The sequence below is a fragment of the Auxenochlorella protothecoides genome, assembly GCF_000733215.1.
Source record: "Auxenochlorella protothecoides strain 0710 unplaced genomic scaffold scaffold24, whole genome shotgun sequence".
NCBI lineage: Eukaryota > Viridiplantae > Chlorophyta > Trebouxiophyceae > Chlorellales > Chlorellaceae > Auxenochlorella > Auxenochlorella protothecoides.
In genome coordinates, this window is record NW_011934249.1 from 364,649 (window position 1) to 388,894 (window position 24,246).

At 62.9% G+C, this 24,246-nt stretch overlaps 6 protein-coding genes across 6 annotated transcripts; 2 read left to right on the top strand and 4 right to left on the bottom strand.

Moving 5' to 3' along the window:
* Window positions 1-3,235: 3,235 nt before the first annotated feature.
* On the top strand, window positions 3,236-4,056 carry F751_2539 (SET and MYND domain-containing protein; the record flags this gene model as incomplete). The annotated part of the gene is made up of 2 exons (XM_011400291.1): window positions 3,236-3,534; window positions 3,711-4,056. The coding sequence occupies 2 exons, from the start codon at window positions 3,236-3,238 to the stop codon at window positions 4,054-4,056; spliced, it is 645 nt and encodes a 214-aa protein (XP_011398593.1).
* Window positions 4,057-4,461: 405 nt separating this feature from the next.
* F751_2540 (Platelet-activating factor acetylhydrolase IB subunit beta) lies at window positions 4,462-6,013 on the top strand (the record flags this gene model as incomplete). Its single annotated transcript, XM_011400292.1, has 5 exons — window positions 4,462-4,557; window positions 4,719-4,780; window positions 4,891-5,160; window positions 5,500-5,652; window positions 5,818-6,013. The coding sequence occupies 5 exons, from the start codon at window positions 4,462-4,464 to the stop codon at window positions 6,011-6,013; spliced, it is 777 nt and encodes a 258-aa protein (XP_011398594.1).
* F751_2541 (hypothetical protein) lies at window positions 5,024-5,353 on the bottom strand (the record flags this gene model as incomplete). Its single annotated transcript, XM_011400293.1, has 1 exon — window positions 5,024-5,353. The coding sequence occupies one exon, from the start codon at window positions 5,351-5,353 to the stop codon at window positions 5,024-5,026; it is 330 nt and encodes a 109-aa protein (XP_011398595.1).
* A 237-nt stretch (window positions 6,014-6,250) lies between the features above and the next one.
* Window positions 6,251-10,772, bottom strand: F751_2542 (Golgin candidate 5; the record flags this gene model as incomplete). The annotated part of the gene is made up of 9 exons (XM_011400294.1): window positions 6,251-6,375; window positions 7,685-7,925; window positions 8,241-8,369; window positions 8,555-8,824; window positions 9,047-9,185; window positions 9,361-9,464; window positions 9,663-9,763; window positions 9,851-9,958; window positions 10,604-10,772. The coding sequence occupies 9 exons, from the start codon at window positions 10,770-10,772 to the stop codon at window positions 6,251-6,253; spliced, it is 1,386 nt and encodes a 461-aa protein (XP_011398596.1).
* Window positions 10,773-11,485: 713 nt separating this feature from the next.
* F751_2543 (putative serine/threonine-protein kinase) lies at window positions 11,486-15,647 on the bottom strand (the record flags this gene model as incomplete). Its single annotated transcript, XM_011400295.1, has 10 exons — window positions 11,486-11,636; window positions 11,722-11,785; window positions 11,937-12,014; window positions 12,156-12,289; window positions 12,564-12,796; window positions 13,038-13,130; window positions 13,764-13,900; window positions 14,766-14,828; window positions 14,995-15,379; window positions 15,549-15,647. The coding sequence occupies 10 exons, from the start codon at window positions 15,645-15,647 to the stop codon at window positions 11,486-11,488; spliced, it is 1,437 nt and encodes a 478-aa protein (XP_011398597.1).
* A 2,006-nt stretch (window positions 15,648-17,653) lies between these two features.
* Window positions 17,654-24,102, bottom strand: F751_2544 (Glycine dehydrogenase [decarboxylating], mitochondrial; the record flags this gene model as incomplete). The annotated part of the gene is made up of 12 exons (XM_011400296.1): window positions 17,654-17,809; window positions 18,002-18,204; window positions 18,404-18,501; window positions 18,640-18,758; window positions 18,897-19,096; window positions 19,325-21,255; window positions 21,495-21,683; window positions 21,846-21,942; window positions 23,078-23,312; window positions 23,505-23,692; window positions 23,798-23,893; window positions 23,979-24,102. 12 exons carry the CDS (start codon window positions 24,100-24,102, stop codon window positions 17,654-17,656), a joined length of 3,636 nt encoding a protein of 1,211 aa, XP_011398598.1.
* Between the last annotated feature and the right edge of the window lie 144 nt (window positions 24,103-24,246).

Sequence of the window (24,246 nt, forward strand, 5' to 3'; positions counted from 1 at the left end):
CGCCCAACCCACGTCCGCCTCCCCCCGCCCAACCCAGTCGCCTCCCCCGCCCACGGGAGTCGCCTCCCCCGCCTAGCGACTCGCCTCCCCCGCCCCAGCAATTCCCGCCTCCACCCTTGCCCTCGCCACCTCCCTCAACCCCACCTCCACCACTGAAATATGCGGCACAGGGTACCATCATGTTCAGTTCATCAAGTGTCGTGCCAGTGATCATCACTTTGACTCTGATCACTAACTTCCGCCCGGCAACGATCTCCTTTTTAGTATTTGACCGTTACTACATACCCTACATCTCTTCCTCTCTTTCCCCCGGTGACAGCTCATTTTCTTATACACAAGCCATACCAGGCTCAGACCAGATTGCAGTGTCCCTCTTCAGTTTCGCAACTGCAACCACAATGGACACTGACACCAACCTACAAATGGTCGTCACTCTCACCAAGTTGCCAACACCACCGACCCCTGCCACCCCTGCGTGTGCGGCTGGCTACACGCCCGTGAACAGCAAAGGAGTGTGCGACGACAGCACCGCCGTCCCAGCACTCTGCTATGATGGCAATTATGCCGCCAACGCTGCCCACTGCACCACCGGCCCCAGTGGCCCTCTGCTGTCCTGTTCGAGCCAGGTGTACCCCATCAGTGGTACTTGCACCAGCTTTCCATCAACGGATGTCCTCACTCTCTGTGTGGATTATGATGCAGACACGCCTACGGCCACGGCGGTGTGTGTGGCACCACCAACAGCTCAACCTCCATCTCCTCCCCCTTCCCCACCAAGCCAAGTCCTTCCCTCCCCGACGGGCACCATGGCTTGGACTGACTTGTACTTTCACTTCACCGTGGACACAGGGAGTTACATGGCCAGTACCATAACCATTGTGTTGTTTGCATCTGATGATACTGCGCTGGTATCATACACCAAAGATCCCACCTCCACCGTGACCCAGGGCACTTACACTGCCATCCCCACGGTCGCCAAATTATTTGCCTATGCAAAGGCCAGTGCCAAGATCACTGGACCGCCCGAGCAGCATTCCGACTTTGTACTGCTCACCCCGGTGACCACCTCTCCCCCGCCCTCCCCTCCTCCCCCACCTCCCAAACCACCATCTCCTCCCCGGTCCCCCCCCCTCCCTCCGATACCCCCCCCCCGCCGATCCCCACCCCCTTCCCCTCCACCGTCTTGAGTGCACGAGCACCAGCCTTCAGTGTCCATACCAACATGAATCATCCTGTGCAGCGGGCATTCGCTCACTGCACAGGTCATGTCTACAGCCACTCTTACAGAGCTCCATCTGGTACAAATCCCTGTTACCAGTAAAAACCCCTTGCACCCCTGCGCTGCCTACCTACCTCTGACGACTCTGCGTCCCTGATGTTGCAAACTTAACAGCTCCGTGTATGTTTGCAGGCATGTGGTGACTCAAACTGTCATCGTTTAACTCAAGGTCGAGCTGCCAGGGCGGCCAGATTGAAAATCTTGCAGCTGGCAGTGACCTTCCAGCAGGCTTGCTTCCACCCAGCAGTGGCGGGCTTGTGCTGCATGCAACCTTGCCACCGCTTATCGCTGGAGCATTTCTCGGCGTGTGTGGCACTGCCCACATCTGAATCTCGGATGTGGCCTCAGCGGCACGTCACACAGCAGTACAGGAAAGAAGCACTGCCAGAAGGGCAAGAGGCAGTTCGTGAGGGGCGCATGACCTTCACAGCAATGTCAGCCATCTCCAAGATCATGCCCGGCCTGATCTAGCAAAATTGCGCCCGGCCCTGATGTTGGGTGTCCTTGGGGCCGGCCAGTCTGCGCAACATGAAGTATGGTGATTAGTTTAGAGGAGACTTCCTTCAAGACCCATTCACGAAGGCCTTGTGGAGTACCGGGTTCAGTAGAAGCGGCGGGGCGTTGTTATCATGGCATTGTCGACCCAAATGGAAAGCGGGGGTGCTCGGTCCAGGACATCCCAAAGAAGTATGCAGACCTCTTATTAGTCCACGTTGGGTGGGCTCAGTTTACACACATGGCCGTTGTCTATGTGCCATCTCTTTTGGTAAGGGTGTAACTCAGATATCCAGGATGATGAGCGCATGGAAGTATCAGGGCAGGGAAGTTTTGATATAAGGCACGACCAGATCTTGCACAATCAGGACCCAAGACAGAGCATGGCGTTCAGGCTCTCTATCCACCCTAACCGCAGCGCACACATCTCTATGATTGGGTTGCCAGGTAACGGGGTCCACCCCAGCCCGGCTCACACAACAGGGGCCCGGAACCATATTGGCAACGCATGGTTGCCCATCATACACCTTCGGACCTATGCCCCGTCGCTGAGTCATTCAAAATTTTGCGAAACTGAGTGCAAGACACCTCAGAATGACGTTGTCAGGGCCTGATGCTGGACAATCCGTGAGTTACGTTGCACATTGATAGAGCACGTCCCCCCGATAGTCCTCAACTTCCTGGAAGCAGAGTGCCCGTGAAAGGCCCCTCGCCGCCGTTGTCCCTCCCACGTGGCAACAAGCGCTTCCCCTGTGCCTTTCGAACTGACGATAGCACTGCTCCAAGGCACATGATGGGGGCCGATAAATTTTCCCCGAACCTAAGCACCGTTATTAATATAAGCTTGACATTGCTCCTGTCCAAGGCGCAGAGAGGCATGACCTTGCGGGGCTCTGGGCGACTGGCCAGGTAGGATCGGGAGTTCAAGAGGATCGACCTCCGCACTCTCAGTGACCCGATCCGTCGGTTTTCACATGTCGCATTGCCGCAACCAACCAGGAGGCTCTTCCACACCCGGATCGTGCCTCTGGAGCAGCAGCTAGAGCACGCAGCAACCGTGCTGCAACTGCTTCAGGTAGGAATGCTCAATCGGTACACGATTGGATTTCGTTAGGCAGGGCAACGTCAGAGACTCCGGATATTTCCCCCAAAACACCCGACATCGCCCTCCTGCAGGTCCCCGGCCAGGGGAGGGGCCTCTTTGCCACGCAGGCCATTTCCCAGAACACACTGATTCACAGGGAGGCGCCCATGCTGTGCACGCCCCCACCTTCCCTTCACCAGCATGCCGCCTGTGCAGGGTGTCTGGCGCCTGGCTCTCCCATTCCAACCCCCTGGATCTGTCAGGCCTGCCGGGAGGCCAGGCTGCAAGGGGAGCCCTGGTGGCGCCTGCACGCGCGCTGTGACTGGGGGCCACTCCAGGCCCTGTGCTCTGGGTCGGGCGACAAGTTCCCCCTCCTGATGGCACGGCTGGCATGCATGCGCCTGCGCCCCCGCGGCCCAGAACGTGGGGAGGAGCTCGGCGTGGGGGCGCTGCGCAGTCCCCCGCCTGCCCGCGGGGACCCACTCAGCGACCTGCAGCACCTCTGCCACGCCCGGGTGCCGCCGCCCCCGCCCGAGCCTTGGCGGGAGCAGCATGCAGCACTGCTCCGCGGCCTGGCCGCCGGCTTGGCCGGGAAAGCGACGGCAGTGGCGTGCCGGGCGCTCGACCTTGCGTGGTACAGCGACGGCATGTCGCGCCTCCACCTCAACGTGTTCAGGTGCGGGGGATGGGCGGGGTTTGTGTGGTGAAGCGGCAGCCACACAGCATGACTGTCCCGGGGGGCGACTTGGGCAGGGCAAAGTGCTGCACCGAGTCTCCCGCCCAGCCGCCGCTCCCTGCAGCCGGCACGCCGAGCGCAGACCCACCGTCTCGAATCCGCACCCCAACTCGCAGGGTGGACACGATATCGATGCACGGCGCGTCACTCCTCCAGGCCGCGGCTGCCAGCCTGGGCGGGGGGCCGGTGGCGGCCCTGGGCGCCGGCAGCGCGTTGTACGCGCTGGCCTCCCTGTTCAACCACTCCTGCGACCCCTGCCTGGACGTCCAGTTCCCGGGCAACAACGCATTGCTGACGCTGCGGGCTGCGCGCGACGTTGATGCCGGCGAGCAGCTGACCATATCGTACGTGGATGTGGGCGCAGGCGTGACGCAGCGCCAGCGGAGCCTGCACCACGCCTACGGATTCCGGTGCCGCTGCGCACGCTGTGTGGAGGAGGGGGCCGGATCTGCGGGGGACTGAGGACGCAGTCCGGCGCGCGTGGAGTGCATGCATGGAGAGATGTGGGCTGGAACCTCCCTGCTGAGGTGGGAGGAGGGCCGGGGCGTGCTGCGCGTGATGGCATGTCGGAGGGACTGCGGTCCGAGACAGACGCAGTGAGGGGAGGCGTGACATGAGGAGCTGGCGTATCCAATATTCGTTGGATCGAATCGATTTCAATTATCCTGTTGGAACCAATACACTGCACCCTCCGCAGTTCAACAATCGCAGCCTCGGTGTGTCGGCATGGCGCTGAGCAGTGCCCGACCCGGCACGAAGGCCCAAACCCTGCTCCTCGCCCTGAGCTGCACCGCTCTGGGCGCGTTGATGATGTGCGCACACGATCGATGGACATCTGTGGGATTCCCACTTGGGCTGTGTCCACCCATGGACCTTTTGGAAGAGAAGCCTAGACCCGAGGGCTGGTGGACCGACCTGCACCAGCAGTATGTCGACGCCATGGCAGAGGCAGACAAGGGCGAGGTGGGCTGGTTGTCATGATAGATCGATGGGCGTGATGAAGTGCGCTGCATGGCATTGGGTAGAACTTTTTTAGGGGAGTAACGACTGCAGCGTTGCCCAGTACTGGTCTATGGTGGACGTCTATTCCTCCTACCTTATGACCGCCACTCACACTCAACCAGGGCTACAAGGTCATCTTCTATGGCGAAGGGATTACAGAGGGGTGGCAGGGCACCTTCCAAGGGTGAGCTCTGGGGTATGGGATGGAGCCTGATGTATCATCAAGGGATTCTCCAGAGTCTCCCATCATGTGTCCCCCCCAACCAGGAGCGCCACTCAACCGACCACCCTCAGGAAGCCGGTCGATCGTGCAAAGGATGTCACAGTCACGTTCAACGCCACGTTTGCGACCCCATATGGCGCGGCGGCGTTTGGCATCGCCGGGGACGGCGTGGACTCCTTGGCCTGGCGCCTCTTCCATGGGGAGCTACCCACGCGCAACCCCCCCAAAGTCATAGTGCTCAACATCGGGAGCAACGACCTGGAGCGCGCCCGCCGCAGCTCCCCCTCCCCACACCAGGTGGAGGAGTCCATCTGGAAGGCTGTGCCGCACGTCACAATGAGGTCGGGGCTGGAGGGGGGGGGGGGGAGCAGCAAGGGCACGAGAGTGGGGGAGAGAGGCGCCTTGAAATAGCATTCCGTGCTGTTTGTATCTCCAAGGCTCAGGATGGTCGATTGACGTTCCATGCACATCCGCTATGGAGGAGGATTGGTGCCCGGCATCTACCCCTCTGGGAGGCTCTGTTGGCTGGCCCATGTCACACGAAGCATATTTTTGAGGTCATCCATCGGTCAGGATGAGGAATGTTCCCCAACAAACTGCATCATCATCGTCCCACACCCATCCTTCCCCTCACATCTCCTCCACGACCACCATCCGCGCCTCGCTGCCACCAACACCAGGATCCTGAGCACCATCCGCCGCATCCGGGACCTGCTCCCCGACACAGTGGTCGTACTGCAGGCCGTACTGCCACGCGGCGTGGACGGCCCCGACCCCTTCCGCCTGCCCAACCTCTTCACTTGGCCGCTGTATGTGGTGAACGAGCACCTCAGGTGGGGCCAGGGGCGAATTTGGACCTTGCTGCTGGCAATCCCCGCCGCGACGATTCCTGCCGTCCCTGCGGTGCTACCACTCCTCTGCAGCTCCTGCACTGCCGAAGGGCGCTCACACCACCAGTCCTCCCTCGCCAACTCCCACCCTGCACCTCTTCGACACAGCCACTTTGCCAGCGAGGATGACAATGTGCAATTCGTGGACTGCGAGGACCATGTGCTAACCAATGAGGGGAGCCTGGACCCGGCTGCGCTGCCAGACGGCGTGCACCCCTCGGCGCCGGCCTACCAGCACATCTCCCGCTGCCTCGACATCCTGATCGGGGTGCTGGTGGAGGACCCACTTGCTGGGCGTGCATGACGGTGCGGGAATCATCCATCTGCTGAGCTGGTCCCAGCAGCTGCGGCACTCCGAGCGGCGCCAAACCTGTGGCCCCCCAGCGTCCTGGACACCGCCCGCTCCTGCCCTGGCCCTGACGGCGCTTCTGCTCGCAGATGATGCACAGCACGTGTTGCAAAAGGGCCGGTAGTAGGCTCTTCCACGAGCTGGACCAGGCAGGACAACACCCCCGCAAGGTCATCATGAACAGCTCGTCCCTCACTGCCGCTGCTTGAGCTGCAGCTCCGCGAGCCGGTCGGCCATGAACTCGATCTGCTGGCGGTACAGCGCGCGTGCGTCCGACAGGTCGGCAACCAGCTCCTCGATCCGCTCGTCCTTCTCGCCTACACCGCGGCATGTGGGGATTGGGGCGTGGGAGGCGTCGAGGGCCTAGGGGAGGGTGGCAAACTGGGGCGTGTCTATCCGCAGCCGCCACTGCGCTGGCCATGCATCATCCCACGCTGGCGGGGTTTCGCTCCCAGACCATCACCCCACCGGAGGGCAACACCGCCCGGAGCTCCCACGATCATGCGCCTCCTCGACGACTCACCCAGCAGGACCAAGCAGGTTTCGCAGCGCGCGTGCAGCACATCCAGCCGGCCCCGCAGGGCCGCCGCCTCCGCGGCCGCGCTCCTGCCCAGCTCGGCGGCCGTGGCGGCGGCCACCAGCTCCTCCATCAGCCTGGGAGGTGGTTGGGAGCACGAGCGAGAATGTAAGCTGGCAGCATTTCATGGAGCAGTGTCGAGCACTGGGGAGGGTGTTTCAGCCAGCATCAAGGCCGGCATGCACCAAACCCAACACCAATGGCGGTGGAAGTGGAGCAACATGCCATCCCAAACCCTAACGATAGTCAAAAGGACACCAGGCCGCAGTTCACCATCCCGCCACCCCCCCCCCCAAACAAACTCCACCTGTCGCGCGTGGCCTCCGCGTCCGCCAGCGCGCGACGCAGCGACGCGGCGTTGTCGGCGGGGGAACCCGAGCCCTCGCGGCTGCCCGCCGAACGCGGCGGCGCGGGCGCCGCGGCAAACGGCGACTCCGGCATGCCGGCGCTGTCGGCGGGGGACGCGGGGGACGTGCCGCGCGCCGCCGCTCCCTCCTCCGCCACCTCCGGGCGTCGCTCCAGCTCGGCCGCGCGGGCGATGGCCTCCCGCGCGCGGGCCTCGGCCGCCGACGCCCGCGCAGCGAAGGCCGCCTCCATGGTGACGAGGGCCTCCCGCGCGGCGGCCACGTCGGCACGGGCCGCCGCGGCCGCCGTCGCCTCCTCCGCCGCGCGGCGGCCGGCCGCGTCGCACCGCGCCCGCGCCTCGTCGACGTCGCGCAGCGCCTGCAGCGCGGGCCGGGGATTTGGAGCAAGCGTGTTGGGGGTGGGATGTGGTGTGGGGCAGGGGAATCCGGGTGGGGGTGGGGGACTGGGTGCAAGCGGACCCCGGGCGGCATGACAACCCCGAGCCTTCGCCGCGGTCGCCCCCCGCGGCGAACGTTTTCAACGTAACCCCGTCACATCGGCCCCAGCGATGCAACCTCCTCCGACAAGTGGCCCCCACCCACTTCCCTTGCCCCGCACCTCCTCCAGTGCGGCGCGCAGATCCCCCGCCTCGCGCGCCGCGGCGTCGGCCGCAGCGCAGGCGGCCGCCCGCCCCTCCTCGGCACGCCTGCCAGCCTGCAGCGCCGCCTCCAGGCGCGCCACCGCCTCGCGCTCGGCTGCCGCCCAGGCCTCGGCCTGCGAGACCGCCGCCGCCTGCATGGCCTCCAGCTGGTGGAGCAGGGGGCGGGTGGCGGAGGGCAGCGACGCCTCGACGTCCGCCGACCGCGCCTCGGCCACGGCGCAGCGCCGCTGCAGGGCGGTGACCTCGCCGCTCAGCAGCTCCTCGCGCTCCTCCCACCGCATGCGCTGCGAGGAAGGGCGGGGGTGGGAAGGGGTGGCGGGAGGTACTGTGCGAACATGGTGAATCGAAATTGAGGAAAAGGTGCCCGCCAGCAGGACAACATGCGGCTCTGTGTGTGGGTTCGCAAGGAAGTCATCCACAATCACGCATCCCCTCAGGCACCGCTCGAGGGCGGCAGCCTTGCGGCGGCCCGCACGCAAGAAGCAGCGTGCTTGGATGACAACATGGCCTCCCCCCCTTCACACTTCTCCACCCTCCGTCCACACGTCGCCTCGCTTCCCACTCGACGCAACGCACAGCCAGACCACACACGCGCACACCTGGGCCTCGGCCTCGGCCCTAAGCTCCGCCAGGCTCTTCTCCAGGGCGGCCGCACGGGTCTCGCTGCCCCGCAGCTGCTGCACCGCCCCGGTCCTCGCGGCGTCGGCCGCCCTTTGCTCCGCTGCCGCCTGTGGGAGGAAACAGAGGCAGGAGGTGTCCGGGCACCGATGGGAGCGCAGTGCCCTCTACACACCTGCCACTGCAGGGTATTGATACCCTGCCGCTCTTCAAATGTGCACACCCCTCGGGCCTCCGCGATCGCCGGGTCCTACACAGGCGACGCAACACCCCATTCGCCCTTTCCTCACGGCACCTGGGCTGCGTGGGCCTCCTGCAGCGCCTGGGCGTGCGTGGCGCGGTCCGCCGCCAGCTGGGCGGCGTGCTGCTCCCGCTGCGCCGCCAGCTCGGCGAGCGCGCTTTCCACCCTGGCCCCGGCCTCGGAGGCGGCCTGCTGCGCGGTGCCCAGCCTGGCGCCCAGGTCCTCCACCTGGCCGCTCAGCTCGCGGTTCTGCTGGCGCAGCTTACGCAGCGTGGTCTCCTGGGCCAGCTGCTTCTTGCTCAGCTTCTCGCCTTCAGCCATGACCTGACGGTAGGGAGCAGGAAAGGGGAATTTTAGGGGGCAGAGGCACGGGCCTGTGACGGTGCAGGGGGGGAAGGGGGTTGCCTGAATTCAGACCCAGCTTCACTTGCGCCTCTTGGCCAAAGACATGAGCGCGAGGGCCCTGTAGCGTCAGGCACTTGCGCAGGATTATTTCATCGCCCAGAAGAATATAGGTTGCTGGACAGCTCGCCAGCAGCTGCTGACCTCCTGGATCATCTCGTCCTTCTCCTTGAGCTTGTCCTGCAGGGCGGTGGTCTGCTCACAGCTGCGGCGCAGCATGTCCCGCTCCTTGGTGAGGGCGTAGGCCTTCCTCTCTGCCGCGGCCAGGCGCGCCGAGAAATCCCTGTGCGGGAGCAGGTGGAGGATGCAGCATGTAGAGTGCCTGGGGTGGATGAGACAGGTCACAAAAGGTCCATAGCAGCCTGGCAATGGGGAAAGCAGCTCCCTGAGGCAGAGATTCGCCGTGGATCACCCCAAACCCTTCACCCCAAACCGCCATGCACACCCGCCTCCTCTACCTCTCCAGCTCTTCCACGTCCTGCTGCGAGACTGCCGCGGCCTTGAGCGCCAGCTCCTCATTCCGCTGAGTCAGCTGCTCAACCACGCTGGCCATGTGCGCCATCTGCAGGCAGCGAGGTTGGGAGAGGATGAAGGCGTCACCCAGCGATCAGTTTGGTAGCTCCACCCTGCCGAGCGGTGATCCCGTGCATGGCGTCAAACAATCACACACAGTCATAAACACCCTCACTCCGAGACGCATCCACAGCCGCAACCATCCCCACACAAGTTTACAAAAGCGCGATGAAACAACAAAGCGCACCTGAATGGCCGCCTGCTCCGCTTGCTGCTCCCGAACGCGCAGGGTCTCCCTCAGCAACGCCAGCTCGGCGGCAGGAGGTCCCGTGGGGAGGTCTTCAGCAGCTGGACTTGGCCCATCATCTGATGCTTTTGGTGAGGGGCTAAGGACACTTGCATCCTCCTGTATCTGGACCGCCATACCCTGATCACCAGTGGCGTCCTTGCTATCGTCCCGGTCCAGGGCTGCTGCCGGGCTGGGCTCGCCATTCGGCTGGGTGGACTCTTCCTCCTGCGAGCGATCATCGTTGTCATCCAGTTCTGGGTCTCGTGATGGAGCTGCAGCGGAAGGGGAGGTCTGACCAGATCCTACAGCCTCTGCTGCGGTCGTTGTACCTGCTGGCGTAGCAGTGGCAGCTGCAGAGGATGACTGCTGGTGCTCTGCCTTTGCAGGGCGCTCATCCAGGCTCGCTGCCTTCCCCTTCGACTCGACGATGTTGTCAGGCTTCTGCACCCGAGGTGAATCAGCAGGTGCATCATTGCTGCTGGAGGGCTGAGCTTCTCCTGCGCTGAGCGCCTGGGGAGACTGTTGCCGAGGTGAGTCTGGGTCATTCGCCTCCTGCCGCTCGTGCTGCTTTGGCCTGGGGCCTCCGTCAGCAGCAGCAGGAGCGTCGCGCGAGCTGGAGGGATGCGCAGGGCTCAGCGGCGCGGCCTGCAGGCCCACATCATCGTCCTCGCTCCAGCCCTCGGATCGAGCATCTGAGCCTGGAGTGGAATGCCCTTTAGCGGCTTTGGCTGCTTCCAGCACCGCCTCAGTCGGGTCCGAGGCGGTCTCTGCAGCATCCGGCACCGGTGGCAACGTCTCCGCAACTGCCGAGGTCTCCTCCTCGCCTGCAGTCAGGCAGCGAACGATCAGCACCTGATCACTGGGTTTGCAAGAATGTCATCGCACCGCACCCCTCGCACCTTGCTCCGGCTCATCGAATGCCGCGGAGTCGTCTTGCACCTCCCCTCGCAGGGTGGCGTCCAGAGTGGACTCGATGTCCTCCCGGATCTTGGAGAAGCGCTCCCCGATGTCATTCAAGCTGCTCAATCCGGCTGCAAAGTCGGGCATGGAAAACCCAAACCCCGCCATGGTGGGCTGAGCGCCTCGATCAGCGCTGCTTCACACAGCACTGAGGTTTGCACTTTCCGACAGCCTGGCAGCGAGCTGCCCTGGGCAACGCATCAGCATCACAATTGTCGACGCGACAACGAATTAACCAGGGCTTGCGATGTCCAGGTGTCTCATTAACTTTGGCCACCTTGTTCGAACGCGAAGTATCGACTTCGCGCTCGGACCGGCAGAGGAGGTGAACATGTCTCCAGAGGTTTTCATGTTTGGGTTGATCTGGAAATCTCAGGATGGAATGTGAGCTTCTCCACTTGTTCTAGGACGTTTCAACGAAACAGATGGTCTGGTCCACAGCGTTCAGGGATTCCATGGACTCCCAGATGTGTCCTGTGGGTCTCAAAGACATTTTGGTGCACACAAATCACAGCGCACACAATGTGGTGAACTGCTTGATTGGAAGAAGGGATGGTAAAAGACTACAGGTGCAGGGCCGCATGTCTAGGGCGCAAACCTCCAGATCCATATGCTTCCCTCTGGCCAGGTGGAGCCTCCGCCTGCTGACTCGCCTCGCCCTGCGGGATGCATTCGAGCCGCGCGAGGACCACCTCGGCCGGGCCACTGACGGTCCATGCAGGCGTTGTACCTCTCGCCAATCAGGGTCCCACCCTCTTTGCAGGGAATTCCAAGGTATTCAGGACCATGAGCTCGGTGCCGGATTGAAGCAGCAGACGCCTTCAAGATGAGCGTGCGCCAGCGCCCTCCGGCGTCTCATACAGGGAGCTCAGGATGCGAACCGCCTCCTCCGCCCTGGGCCGGCTTTTGGGCTCGGCCGACCAGCAGGCCTCCATGAGGTTAACCACCGCTTCTGGGCACTCCTCCGGTACCCTGCAAGGAATGGGTGAAGGGGGTTGAAGCGAGGTCTGCTGCCCTTGCTCCTAGCATGACCTGGCACCTGGAAACACCCACCCACCTGATGGGTCGCATCTTCCCCCGCTTGGGGATCTCGGACGTCACCAGCTCCCAGAGAACGACCCCTGTGGGCGGATGACGGAAAGTAGTGCAAGGATCATTGGTATCGATCCCTCTGGGCTTTTGTCTCGTGTTGATGCGCTCCACCAGCATGGCCCTCGCTGGTGTATGCCTGCATGCTGGTTGCCAAACGACTCAAATCATGCCCACCCTTACCGTAGCTGTACATGTCAGACTGGGCAGTGGTCCGCAGCCCGAGGATGACCTCCGGCGAGCACCAGTTGAAGGTACCACCTGCAGCAGAGGGGAACGCCGTAGGAAACTGGAGCCTGAGACTCCTCAATGGCAAGGAGGGTATTCAGATGCCCAACCTCGACGCAAATCCATGAAGTAAACAGAGTAGCGGGCAGCCCACCAACGCCCAAAGGGCGAGACCTTCGCGCTGCCGATTGTACAGTGGGTCTGTGAAGGTGGCAGGCAGCATGCGGGCGAGGCCGACGTCGGTGATCTTGGCGCTGCCGTAGTCGTCCAGGAGGATGTTGGAGGTCTTCAGATCGTTGTGCACGATCCTGGGGATTTCCGGGGGGGAAGGGATCATGCAGGGGCTCACTTGGGGCTGAGGTGCACCTTGCACGGAGCGCAAACCATGCCTCTACTTGCGTCAGTCCGGAGGCCTTGCACTGTGAGGAACTCATCCCTCCTCCTCCTGGGTGAGCTGCAGGTTGCCAGTCTGGCACACACAGCCCCCCACCCGCGCACATCCCCAGACGATCTGTACTTATACGGCCTCCTCGACCGGTCAATCAGTACCACACACACCATTTCCAACCCCCCCAAACCCACTTTCTGATGGACAGGTACACCAGGCCCCTGGCGACATCGAGCGCGATGCGCCAGCCCTGACGGTGCCAGTCCAGGCGCTTGGCACGCAGCCCGCTCCACACGTCACCACCCAGGGCTCTCTCCATGAAGAGCAGGGTGTTGCCGCTGACCGGGTCTGTGCCCATGGCCATGAAGCTGACAATGTACTTGGAGCGGCAGGTCTTCAGGATCTCGATCTCCCGCAGCAGCCGCTTCTGCGAAGGTTTCCAGATGGGCAATGATGAGGGTGGTACTAGTGGCTGCTGGACTCTCAACTTCTGCATGACGTCTCTGCAATGCGCACTTGCCGGGGGTAAAATAGACCAAGGGCATGGTTCGTGCTTCCTGCAGCCCATCTCGGCAGACAGATTCATTACCTACGAGCCAGGCTTGCCCCCTACTCGAGTGTGTGCCCACCCATTTCCCAGGGTAATGGGTCACCATGCCCCAACCCACCTCCATGACGAGCTGGGCGGCCTCGGTTTGGTCCCCGCCCAGGAGAACCTTGATGGCCATCAGCTCCCCATTCCGAAGCCTCCCAGAGTACACCTTGGCAGGGAGCAGAGTGGGTGGGGTGTCAAGGAGTGCGAGCACGTGTGTGAGGCTAGGGGCAGTCTCTAGACAACCTTACAACACCCAGTCCTCCCCATCCACCCAGTACCTCTCCGAATCGACCTCGACCCAGAAGCTTGCGCTCGCCAGACTCGGGGTCCACATCAAACTCAAACTCGGTTGCCGGAAGGAAATAGTGATGGGAGGAGGGCGGGGCAGATACCCTCCGGAAGGGCTGGAGCAGCTGCGCCCCAAGGCCTGGTGGCAGTGGGATGGGCAGGCAGTGAGCAGTGTCTGGAGAGTTCTTCAGAAATAAAAACATAAAGTCAGACTTGTGACATCTTGAATACCCAGCCTTTCCTGCCGGGTAAGCGGGAGTGCATAGGCAAGTGGAAGGCTGTGTCAGGAATGTCTAAACAGCCCAAGCGACCGCCACCCCAGGCCTCACTCTTGATGCTCCTGGAGTCAGAGCTGGACCCTCCCTCCTCGCCTTCCGTCAGCTGACCATGTGCAAGAGAACACCAGTGATGTGAGTGACTCACCTCTTATACAGAGAGATAGTGACCTGGCATGTGCATGCCAAAACTCTCCAAAGAGTCAACCATCCTTCCCCAGCATCCCCGTCCTCACCCCGTGATCTGCTGGCAGCCAAGGGCGGCTGGGCAGGAGGAAGATCCAGACCAGGAGGCCCACCAGGGCTACGCCGACCAGGGTGCCAATCACGATACCAGCAATTGCGCCCCCACTCAGGCCGCCGTCCTCTGGGTCTGAGCTCGCGGGTGTTGGTGCCTCTGTGGACTCTAACTCCCCCTGTGAAGAGAGGGATTTTGATACAACGGTCGACACATTGCAGCAGCCGTGCCGATGGAGTACAGCCACCTGCACTCCACTTGTGTATCCCCCTGGACAGCCAGTGCACTCGTGCAATGTTAGGGTAGCCTCCATCTTACTCCAATCAAGACATCGCCGGGCCGACACTGAGGGTCCAATCCCAGGAGGGCCTCTTGGTCGACGGTTGGCCACGGGTCCAGGCGCGATGGGGGGATGTCCTCCCACCTGTCCCACCGCATGAATGTGTCATTGACCACGAGGGCCATTGTATAGCAGGCAGGGTTTCCAAAATAGCCCTTCAGGACCTTGCCCGTGCTGGCCATGGTGATGTATACCTGCACAGGGGGATCTTGGAGAGTGCAGGAGGGTCAACTCACCCTGGACATGACGGCGGGCAGAGAGCACACAAGGAGAGTGGGTGCGAAGGGGCGAGATCGGCACCGGGGTGGCTCCCACTGGAGGAGACTCGGTCACCAGGCCCTGCAATTCAAGCACGCTCACGAGGCAGCCAGCTCAATCAACTTGCCTGGCCTTTCTCGTCTGCGGGTCGGAAGGTGTAGCCCATGTCGGTGCCCGTTGCCAATCCAGAGATGGGCTGGACCTTGCCGGCGCCGAGGATCCCTCCCTCACAATACCCTCCTGGCAACGTCACAAGAGTTTGCCGGCAGGGGATTCGGGTGAGAGCCCAGGCTACCTTGATCAGATTCCAACCCGGCACTCAGCATGCACGCCCATCTCCAACATCCTCTCTCCCCACACGCTCTCATCAGCCTCACATGACTGCTCTCCAGCTTCCCTCACCTGGAATCACATACTGCCCAAAAACGGTCGCCACACGTTCCGGCTCCGAGGCCGGCACCATCTCTGCGCAGATGTTTGGTGGTGGGTGGCCCGATCTCGGGGCAGCATGGTGCGACACCAGCCTCCGCCTGTGCAACAGACCAGCACCGCCTGCCCACTCCCAACATCTGGCCGCACACAACACACTCTGACCCCTCAGGTCGCCCGCCATCGTATAGAAGACACCCACCGAGCTGCTGAAGCATGCTGCTGACCGAGTCTGGATTCGGGACGAGGAGCGTGATGTTTGCCGCCGGACGGAGGGGGAAGGCCGTGCCCGGCATGTCTGGGAACCTCCCATCCAGCAGGCCAAGCATCATGGGGTATATGCGGAGCTTGTCGATGTAGGCGGCGCCCACCGTGATCGCACCCTGGTTGTCCACCACGGTCCGCGACCGCCAGCACAGGCCCTCCAGCCCCGGGACCTGGGCGAGGTCGACCACGGGGGGCGCACTCATCACGAAGGCGGAGTCGATGATGTGGATCGTGGCCCCTCTGCAGCTCTCCAGTGTGTCCAGGATGGGACGGCTCTGGCTCGACGGCGTGACCGCAGAGGATGAGAGGGTGGCCTCCATCTGGAGGGTGGGTCAGGGGCAAGGGGAGTGACCGGCCCCAGCTGCGCTTGTGCCCATGGACGCGGAATGGGTGGGACCTGGGATCCTCAGCCAGGTGCGTTTGCCCCCGTCGATCGGTTGCTGGGCGCAAGCAACCCCAACTTTCCTCCTGACACCCCCCTTGCCAAACCTGCAGCTCGTCGATCGACACCGTGGGGATGCGCGCGTCGGAGCCATTGATGAAGGGCTGGAGCAAGGTGGTATTATCTTGGAACCAGTGGAGCAACATGATGCCAACACTGTCGGGGCTGGTCAGGAAGAGCCGTGTATAGTGCCTCCTGAGCCCTGCCCTCAGGGGATCTTGAATGGCAAGAGAGGGAAGGTGCATTTGAGTGGCTGGAGACTCCATGCTCCTGAACATCTCAGGGAACATTGACTTGGAACTGACGTACCTGCAATGCTCTCGTTCTGAGTTACGCTGTTCAAAGGGATGAAGAGGGTAGGTGCCTGGGTCTCATTTTTTAGGAGCAGGGAGAGACCCAGGTTGTCCAGGGCCCATACCCAGACATCAATGGGATACAGGGTGGCTGCCCCAGTCACAGCTTCCCAGGCCGAGCCAGGGATGCACGAGCTGGAGAGATCGGGGGCCTGCGGTGGCGGAGGGGGTGAGTTTTCGTCCCCTTTTACGTGTTCGTCGCGTAGGAGCGAAAGGGTCGGTAGGACTGCCTGTAATGAATCATCCCGACGCAAAGTGCGCTCGACATGCGTGTGAGACTATCCCGAGGCCGAACCCTGGCTTCTGTCGGGCCTGAATACACAGAATACTCACCAGTGATGCGCTCGACGCGATACTGGGACCCAGGAGCATGACGACGAGGTACGGGACGATCCTGAGCACTCCTGCCGCGTGAGGCCCATGCCCCATACTCACTCCGTACTAAGAAGACATTGGAATGGGCTTCGTACATCCATTTGATTAGAACTTTTTCCTTTACACACGTATAAGAAGTGGACATGGGCTCGTTTGAGATGCATCGCTCGCTTCATGGGCCGCACAGAGTGTTTCTGATTGCTCGGGTGTTACAGTTCCTGATCCCCGGGACGGGGGGGGGGGGCCGATGGAAACTCAAACAGCATGGGGCGAAGGAAGGGGTACGACATGTACGGATGCATGGGCATGCACTGTGTAATATCGTGATAGAGATTGTCTTGCACGATTGGAGGGTCATCATTGCCTTCCTGTCCACTCGGAGATCGAGCTTGGAGGCGGGGGCGAAAGTTCTCTGAGCCCTCGAGGGACACGATGAGCGGGTGCACGATCTCCTACGTGTCTAGTCCGATGTCATCGAACTCTACAAAAAATCAGGTCCATGCATAGCACGAGCATTCGTCGCCGGTTACACTGTTATTATTAGAAGAGCTTGATCCCATGGCTTGCGTCGAGTCCTGCAGCCTCGGGAGACTACGATCAATTACTCACTTTTGCAACCCTTATGTGAATAGCCTGGAACGATGCGAACATTCGATTCCTCGAGCATGGTGATGCTCACCCATGCTTCGCGCTATTGAGGATGAGTCTAACGTGTTTTCGTGGTGCAGTGCTGGAGGTACGGTGTCGAACCCTGACACGCTAACAGTACTGCATGCCAAGGCTAAGTACATATTTGGCCAGGTTTAGAATACATCTGGGTCCTGTGTTATGTCTTAATGGTGCACAACACTTGTTTGTTTAATGAGCATGGCCCTGTTGATGAAAATGTGGCTCTTCTTAGTGGTACCTACTGGGTAAATTCGTCCCATAAAGGTGTCAAGGGCAGTTTAGTGGGGCAGCTTCTAATGATCTTTCGAAGGGATCCTTCGACATATCCCTCTAGTCAAAGATGGATCTCAGTACCAGCAAGAGACAGGACTGCATTGCTTCGCGTTGAAGATAATTTCAGGCAGTGAAAGCCATAAATTTCTCCACCTGCTCATGGTGGACACATAAGAATCTGTGCGCCCTCAGATACTCATGTCTTGCGGTTTGCACAGCCACCCCAGAACCTTTGCCGCTCTCCTCTGTGCATGCCTCCATATTTCCCCACGACTGCAGGCTGATTGGGAATTTCCCAACTCAGGGCGGTCCTGAACCCCGCTCCTCCTCTCATCATCGCTCTGCCCACAAGCGAACCCAAACCCCATCTCCCCGCATCCCTGTTCCCAATGGATGGTGCATGTACATGATCGTCTCACTCAAGTGCAGCTGCATCGGCAGCTGTTTCCTTATTTCTGTCCCGTGCAAGCACCCGGGGTCAATCAGGGGGCCACCACCTCAGCGCCGCGCGTCCCCGCCGGGGTCTCTGGCACGTCGGGCATGCGCACCACCAGGTTGCGGTCGCCATACACGTTGTCCACCCTGCAGGTGGTGGGCCAGAACTTGGACTGGCGCACCCAGGGAGCGGGGTACGCGGCCTGCGGAACAGGGAGAGGAGAGCAGGTGGGGGTCACCAAGGATGGCATGACGCTGTCTGGCAGGAGTGAGGCCAGGGGTCTGCCCTGGTGCACCATGTTGTCACCACCCCTTCAGAGTCGGGAGCAAGGCACCCACATGTAATGCTGACATTCTCCCTTACTCCTCCCCTCCCAAATAATCCTCCTGCCCACCTTGTCGCGGGAGTAGGGCCTGTCCCACTCATCGGCCATGACGACGTGGGCGGGGTGCGGGGCGTGCTTCAGCACGTTGTTCGCCCGGTCGGCCTTCCCGGACTCGATCTCCGCGATCTCCTCCCGGATGCCGATCATGGCCTCCACGAAACGATCCAGCTCGGCCTTGCTCTCGGACTCGGTGGGCTCGATCATCAGCGTGCCTGGTTGCAGTAGTTGAAAAGGGGTGGGTGAGCATGTTGGGGCCAGGTGTGCTGGAGTTCCGGCTGGACTCAGGACAGGCTGGGGACAAACTACACATGCTGCATCCGCGCACTGGAAAAACATCCTGCAGGGTCCCTGCTCTTATACATCCAGAAATCAGCCTCCATGCACCACCCTGCCAAGACACCCAGGCTGCACCTGACACTGGCCAGGACATAGTCGGTCCATGGAAGCCGTAGTCGATCAGACGCTTGGCAATGTCCTCTGCCTCGATTCCCGAGCTGGAAGTCAGGGGCCTATGGGTGGGAAAGAAAGGAGGGTTGGTTGACTTCCTGAGACCAGACATTGCGAGTGTTCTTCCCTTGTATCAGACCAGGCTTGCACAGAGCTCTGCGAGCTGCATGACTGCAGGCCAGGACCCCCACCTCCCCCACCTGATGTCCAGGATGAACTCATGGGCGCAGGTGCCGTTGGGGCCGTGGAAGAGCACGTTGTAGTGCTTCTCCAGCCTCTTGGCCATGTAGTTGGCATTCAGGATGGCCAGCTTGGAGGCCTGCGGTGATTTTGGGGAGGAGGAGAGGGGGGGGGGGGGGTGGAGGCAAGAGGCGACAGGTGGGGGATCGTCAAGCCTGACCAAGGAGTCCACGAGCTGTCGACAGGGATCACACCCCAGGCACCCCATCATGCTCACGTTGGCGAGAGCCTTGCCGCCCATGAGCGTGATGTAGGCGTAGGAGATGGGCAGGATGAGGGCCGAGCCAAAGGGCGCGGCGGAGATGGCGCCGCAGGCCTGCTCGTCCGACTTGAAGTTGGGCAGCGCCCCCGTGGGGACCACCGGGTTGCTGGGCAGGAAGGGGGCCAGGTGCGCCTTGACCCCGATGGGGCCCATGCCTGGCAGGGTTGGGGGGGCGGGGTTGGCGTGTGTGTGTGGAGTGGGAGGGGAGGGTGAAAGAGTGGGGGTCCGGCCAATGAAGCGCAAGCGAGCACTGGTTTGCCTGCCAGCCCGACAGACCTCAGGCTCAGCTCCCCTTCCCGACTCCTATGGATTCGACAGCGCACCGTGACCCTCCAGATCGGCAAGACACTCCCACCCACCTCAAACAACCGACCCCGACCCACCAGGCCCGCCGCCCCCGTGCGGGATGCAGAAGGTCTTGTGCAGGTTCAGATGGCACACATCGGCGCCGATGAGCCCCGGCGCGGTCAGTCCCACCTGCGCGTTCATGTTGGCGCCGTCCATGTACACCTGCCCGCCCGCGGCGTGGATGATGTCGCACACCTCGTCGATGCCGTTCTCGTAGATGCCGTGGGTGGAGGGGTAGGTGATCATCAGCGCGGCCAGCTCCTTCTCGTGCTCCTTGGCCTTGGCGCGCAGCTCCTCGATGTCCACGTTCCCCTGCTTGTCCACGCCCACCGGCACGATGCGCAGGCCGCACATGGCGGCCGAGGCGGGGTTGGTCCCGTGCGCCGACACAGGGATCAGGCAGACGCGGCGGTGCGCGTCGCCGCGCGCCGCGTGGTAGGCGCAGATGGTGGCCAGCCCCGCGTACTCGCCGCTGGCCCCGGAGTTGGGCTGCAGCGACACCGCGTCGAACCCGGTGATCTCCGCCAGCTGCTGGGCCAGGGCCTCGAACATGGCGGCGTAGCCCGCAGTCTGGGAGGCGGGGGCGAAGGGGTGCAGCGCCGCCAGCTCGTCCCAGGTGATGGGCAGCATCTCGCTGGTGGCGTTCAGCTTCATGGTGCAGGAGCCGAGGGGTATCATGGAGTGGGCCAGGGACAGGTCCCGGTTCTCCAGCCGCTTCAGGTAGCGCAGCATCTCGTGCTCCGTGTGGTAGCTGTTGAAGATGGGGTGCTGCATGTAGGGGCTGGACCGCGCCGCGCCGCCGATGCCGGTGGAGGCGTCGGCGGCCAGCGAGGCCGCGTCGAAGTCGGGCGCGGCGCCGCCGTTGAGCAGCGCCAGCAGCGCGTCCACCTGCGCCAGGCCGCACGTCTCGTCCAGCGCGACGGTCACCGTCGCGCCGTCCAGCTTCCGCAGGTTGATGCACACCTCGTGCCCCGCCCTCACCAGCGCGTCGGCGTCGGGGATGGTGATGCGCACGGTGTCGAAGAAGGGGTCGGCGCCCACCTCCAGGCCCAGGCGGCGCGCGCCCGCCGCCAGCACGCCGGCCAGCCCGGCCACGCGCTGCGCGATCCTGGCGATGCCCTCGGGACCGTGGTACACGCCGTACATGGCGGAGATGTTGGCCAGCAGGGCCTGCGCGGTGCAGATATTGCTGGTGGCCTTGTCGCGGCGGATGTGCTGCTCCCGCGTCTGCATGGCCATGCGCAGGGCCGGGGTGCCGGTGGAGTCGCGGCTGACGCCGATGATGCGGCCGGGGAGCACGCGCTTGTACTCCTCGCGGCAGGCCAGGAAGGCGGCGTGCGGACCGCCAAAGCCCATGGGCACGCCGAAGCGCTGGGCGCTGCCCAGCGCCACGTCGGCGCCCCACTCCCCGGGCGGGGCCAGCGCCGCCAGGGCCAGCAGGTCGGTGGCGACCACCACCTTGGTCCCCGCGGCCTTGGCCGCGGCGGCCAGCTCGGCGTAGTCGCGCACCGAGCCGTCGGTGGCGGGGTACTGCAGCAGCACGCCGCAGGTGGTGTCGTCAAAGGCAAACCCGGTCTCGTCGCCCACCTCCACCTCCAGGCCCAGGCCCTTGGCGCGGGTCTGCACCACCGCAATGGTCTGCGGGTGGCAGCGCTCGGAGACGAGGAAGCGCGGCTTCTTGCCGCGCGCCAGCGCGCTGCACATTGCCATGGCCTCGGCCGCGGCAGTGCCCTCGTCGAGCAGGCTGGCGTTGGCCAGGGGGAGGGCGGTGAGGTCGGAGACCATGGTCTGGAAGACCAGCAGCGCCTCCAGCCGCCCCTGCGCGATCTCGGCCTGGTAGGGCGTGTACTGGGTGTACCACCCGGGGTTCTCCAGGATGTTGCGCAGGATGACGGGGGGGGTGATGGTGCCGTAGTACCCCATGCCGATGTGGGAGGAGGCCACCTTGTTCTGCTCCGCCAGAGCCCTGGGCGATTGGGAAAGGGGGGATGTGTCGAATCGGGGGAGCTTGGAGGAGAGAGGGTGGGGGCCATGTATTAATTAAGAGCGAGGGGGGGGCGATGACTTGGTGGGGACATGGTACTCAGGCACAGGCGCTGGCAGTGGAGGCGGTGCGGCTCAGGAGAGGTTGTCATGCAGGACTCAGAAAGGAACACACTGCAACCCCCGAGAGGTGGATCCCGCCACCACCCATTGAGCCCGCACCTAAACTCCTTGATGAAGGCGGACTCTGTGATGCCGTCAGGGTGGGAGTTGGCCAGCTCCATCACACCCTCGCGCCGTATGGAGGCCGGCACAGTGGCGTCGATCAGGGCGTCCAGGGAGTCGAAGCCCAGCAGGCCCACCATCTCCTTCACCTCGTTTGGGGTGATGCTGTTGTGCCGCGGCTCAAACCTGGGCAGGAGCCAGAGAGGGAAGGAGGGGATGAGGATCTGTGAAAGCATGGTGCCAGACATGTCAGATCATCGATGGGATCAGGAAAAGGTGCCCCGACAGGGCCCCTGAGCCTGCTTGCAGCCACGATCGACGACGCCTCCATGCCACCAGGCATCGCACGTGTCGCTGGGCTGCAAGGACTCGATGGAGATCGCCCGCACCCCCCGGCTCGCAAAGCTCGGGATGGGTCCGGAGGAACATGGGAGGCGACATGCGCCTGTGGGGAGGGACCCGGAGGGGGGTGATGAACGGACCTCCGCGGGCTCCGCGGCGGTCGGTACCTGGGATGCGCTGGCCACATCTTCGCAGCAGCGGTACGGTGCCGAGCTACAAGCATGGATGCATCCCACCTGTGAACATGGAGGTAGATCCGGCGCATCGCTGCACGCCTTGCAGGGGTAGGGCACCCCCCGTGGCACTCCCTGCCAGGGCAGGGCCCCTCAGCAGGGCCACCAGGCGGGAGAGGGATCGGCTGCGCCCCATGGCTGATGACCTAGTAGATTTATTCCGACTGATTTGAGGAGGACAGCGCCGCGCATGGGACTTATCCGGAGGGCAGACCCGCGCGTGATGACCCCTGCCGGGCTGACTCAGGGCGCGCCGAGGCGAAATCCGCCCTGGCCACGCAATCCAGGGCCTGATCCTCCGGGATCCGGCTCCACTGGCTGGCGTTACACGGCGTGCCTTTTCCGGGTATACCGGGCTGCCCAGCGCACACACAGTGCCCAGAGCCCCAACCAGCATGCCAGCACCCAGGCCCATGCAGCTTGCAGCAGGTGAGGTGTGGGGGCCGCCGCAGGATGTGCGGGTCTGCATTGGCTGGGTGGGGCCAGTCCGACAGGCGCCTGGGGCCTCCCCAGCACCCCACCAAACAGCCGGGCTCCAGACGCTCGTTCCTGAGTGGGATTGGATAAAAAAAGATGTATGGGGCCAGCAGCGCGAGTTCACGCGATTCAATTGCGGAACAAGGCGTGCCGAGGGGTACATGTACTCTGTCGTGGATGAAGATTTTTCAACAGAGATACCCATGTACTTTGCTGGCACCACACGAAGCTGCATGCCCTGTCTGATGCTCACACAACAATGCATACATCCCCAGCCGTATCCACCCCCCCAACCCCTGCCCACTACCTCACGCTGCTCCCGTTTCGCCTCTGCCAGCTCCCGCCGCACCAGGCCGTCGCCCGGCGCCAGCCTCGCCGCTTCGTGCAGGTCCTCCACCGCCGCGTCGGTTTGACCCAGTGCCCTGCGCGCCAGGCCTCGGCGGTACAGCAGCTTCGGCCGGGCGGCCTCCACCCCCATCGCCAGCGCCTCGCCGGCGGCGGCCGCCGCCGCCGCCCAGTCGCGCTGACTCAGCAGCACGGCGGCCACATTGGACAGGGTGGGCGCGCGGATGGCCTGGGCGGCGTCGAGGTGCCGGCCCTCCAGCTGCATGAGCAGGTCGGCATCCAGGTAGGACAACGCCAGGTGGTACCTGCGCAGCGCCATCTCGCCGTCGCCGGCTTTGAAGAGAGCGTTGCCCTCGGCGCGGCGCCGCTCCGCCGCCTCCAGCCGGTCCTCAAACAGCATGGACCCCACCCTGGCATCCTGAACAAGGGAAGGGGAAACTGCCGGAATGGGCATGGACTGTGTTGCATGCCAAACTCACTCAAGTCATACAGATTTCCAAGAGCATATCAAACCAAGGCAGCCTCTGGTATCCCGCCTGCAAGTTTCCAAGGATTGGCCCACCCTTTGCAGCCGCATGCAATGAGGGACCAAGCAGAATCCGCCCCGTACCTCATCCACCTCCTCATAGTCCAGAAGCTCCAGCTCGTACACTAGACCGGCATGGGGCGGCACGGTCGGGAAGCTGAAGGATCCGGCGACGCCAAATCCATACCGTGGCGCCACCTCTATCCTTGCCAGCTCGCCCGGCACCATGGTCGCAACCGCCAGGTTCAGGCCCGTCTCCCTTGCAGTGTTGACTGGGCTAAGGGATGGGTGCCATGTGGTGAGCAAGGCAACCATGGTGACGCCTGCGCGGTGTATTTCATGGCTACCAATGCCCACTTCCGCTGCCCCATGCTCACCCCTGCCAGCGACGAGCTTGACCGGTTCGCCCTGCCCCTCCGACCGCGTGTCCATGAACACGGCATCGCCCTCCACTAATCTACCCACATAGTGAACTGCGGGAGTGTGGGGTGCGGGGAGGCCTTGAATTTGGATGTTGATCGGCGTGCTTGCAGCGACCCAGCGGAGTGATCCACCCACCTAGGCACCGGGCGTGCTTGGGGGGACAGGTCCCCCTCCCTTCTCGCAATATGAACTTTACAACGCCACCATCATCGGTGATGACGTGCTTCTCTAAGGGACCGGAGGGTGGGTCCGTGTTCATCGTGGCAGTGGAGGGGTGCTGGGGGGGAGAATAGCACCATGCCCCTCTTAAAACCGTCTTCTATACATCGAGAATTGGCATTCTTATGCAGCTGCGCTGTGTGAGGTGTCCTGCGAAAGGAGTCCGCTCCACGTGGTTGTGCAT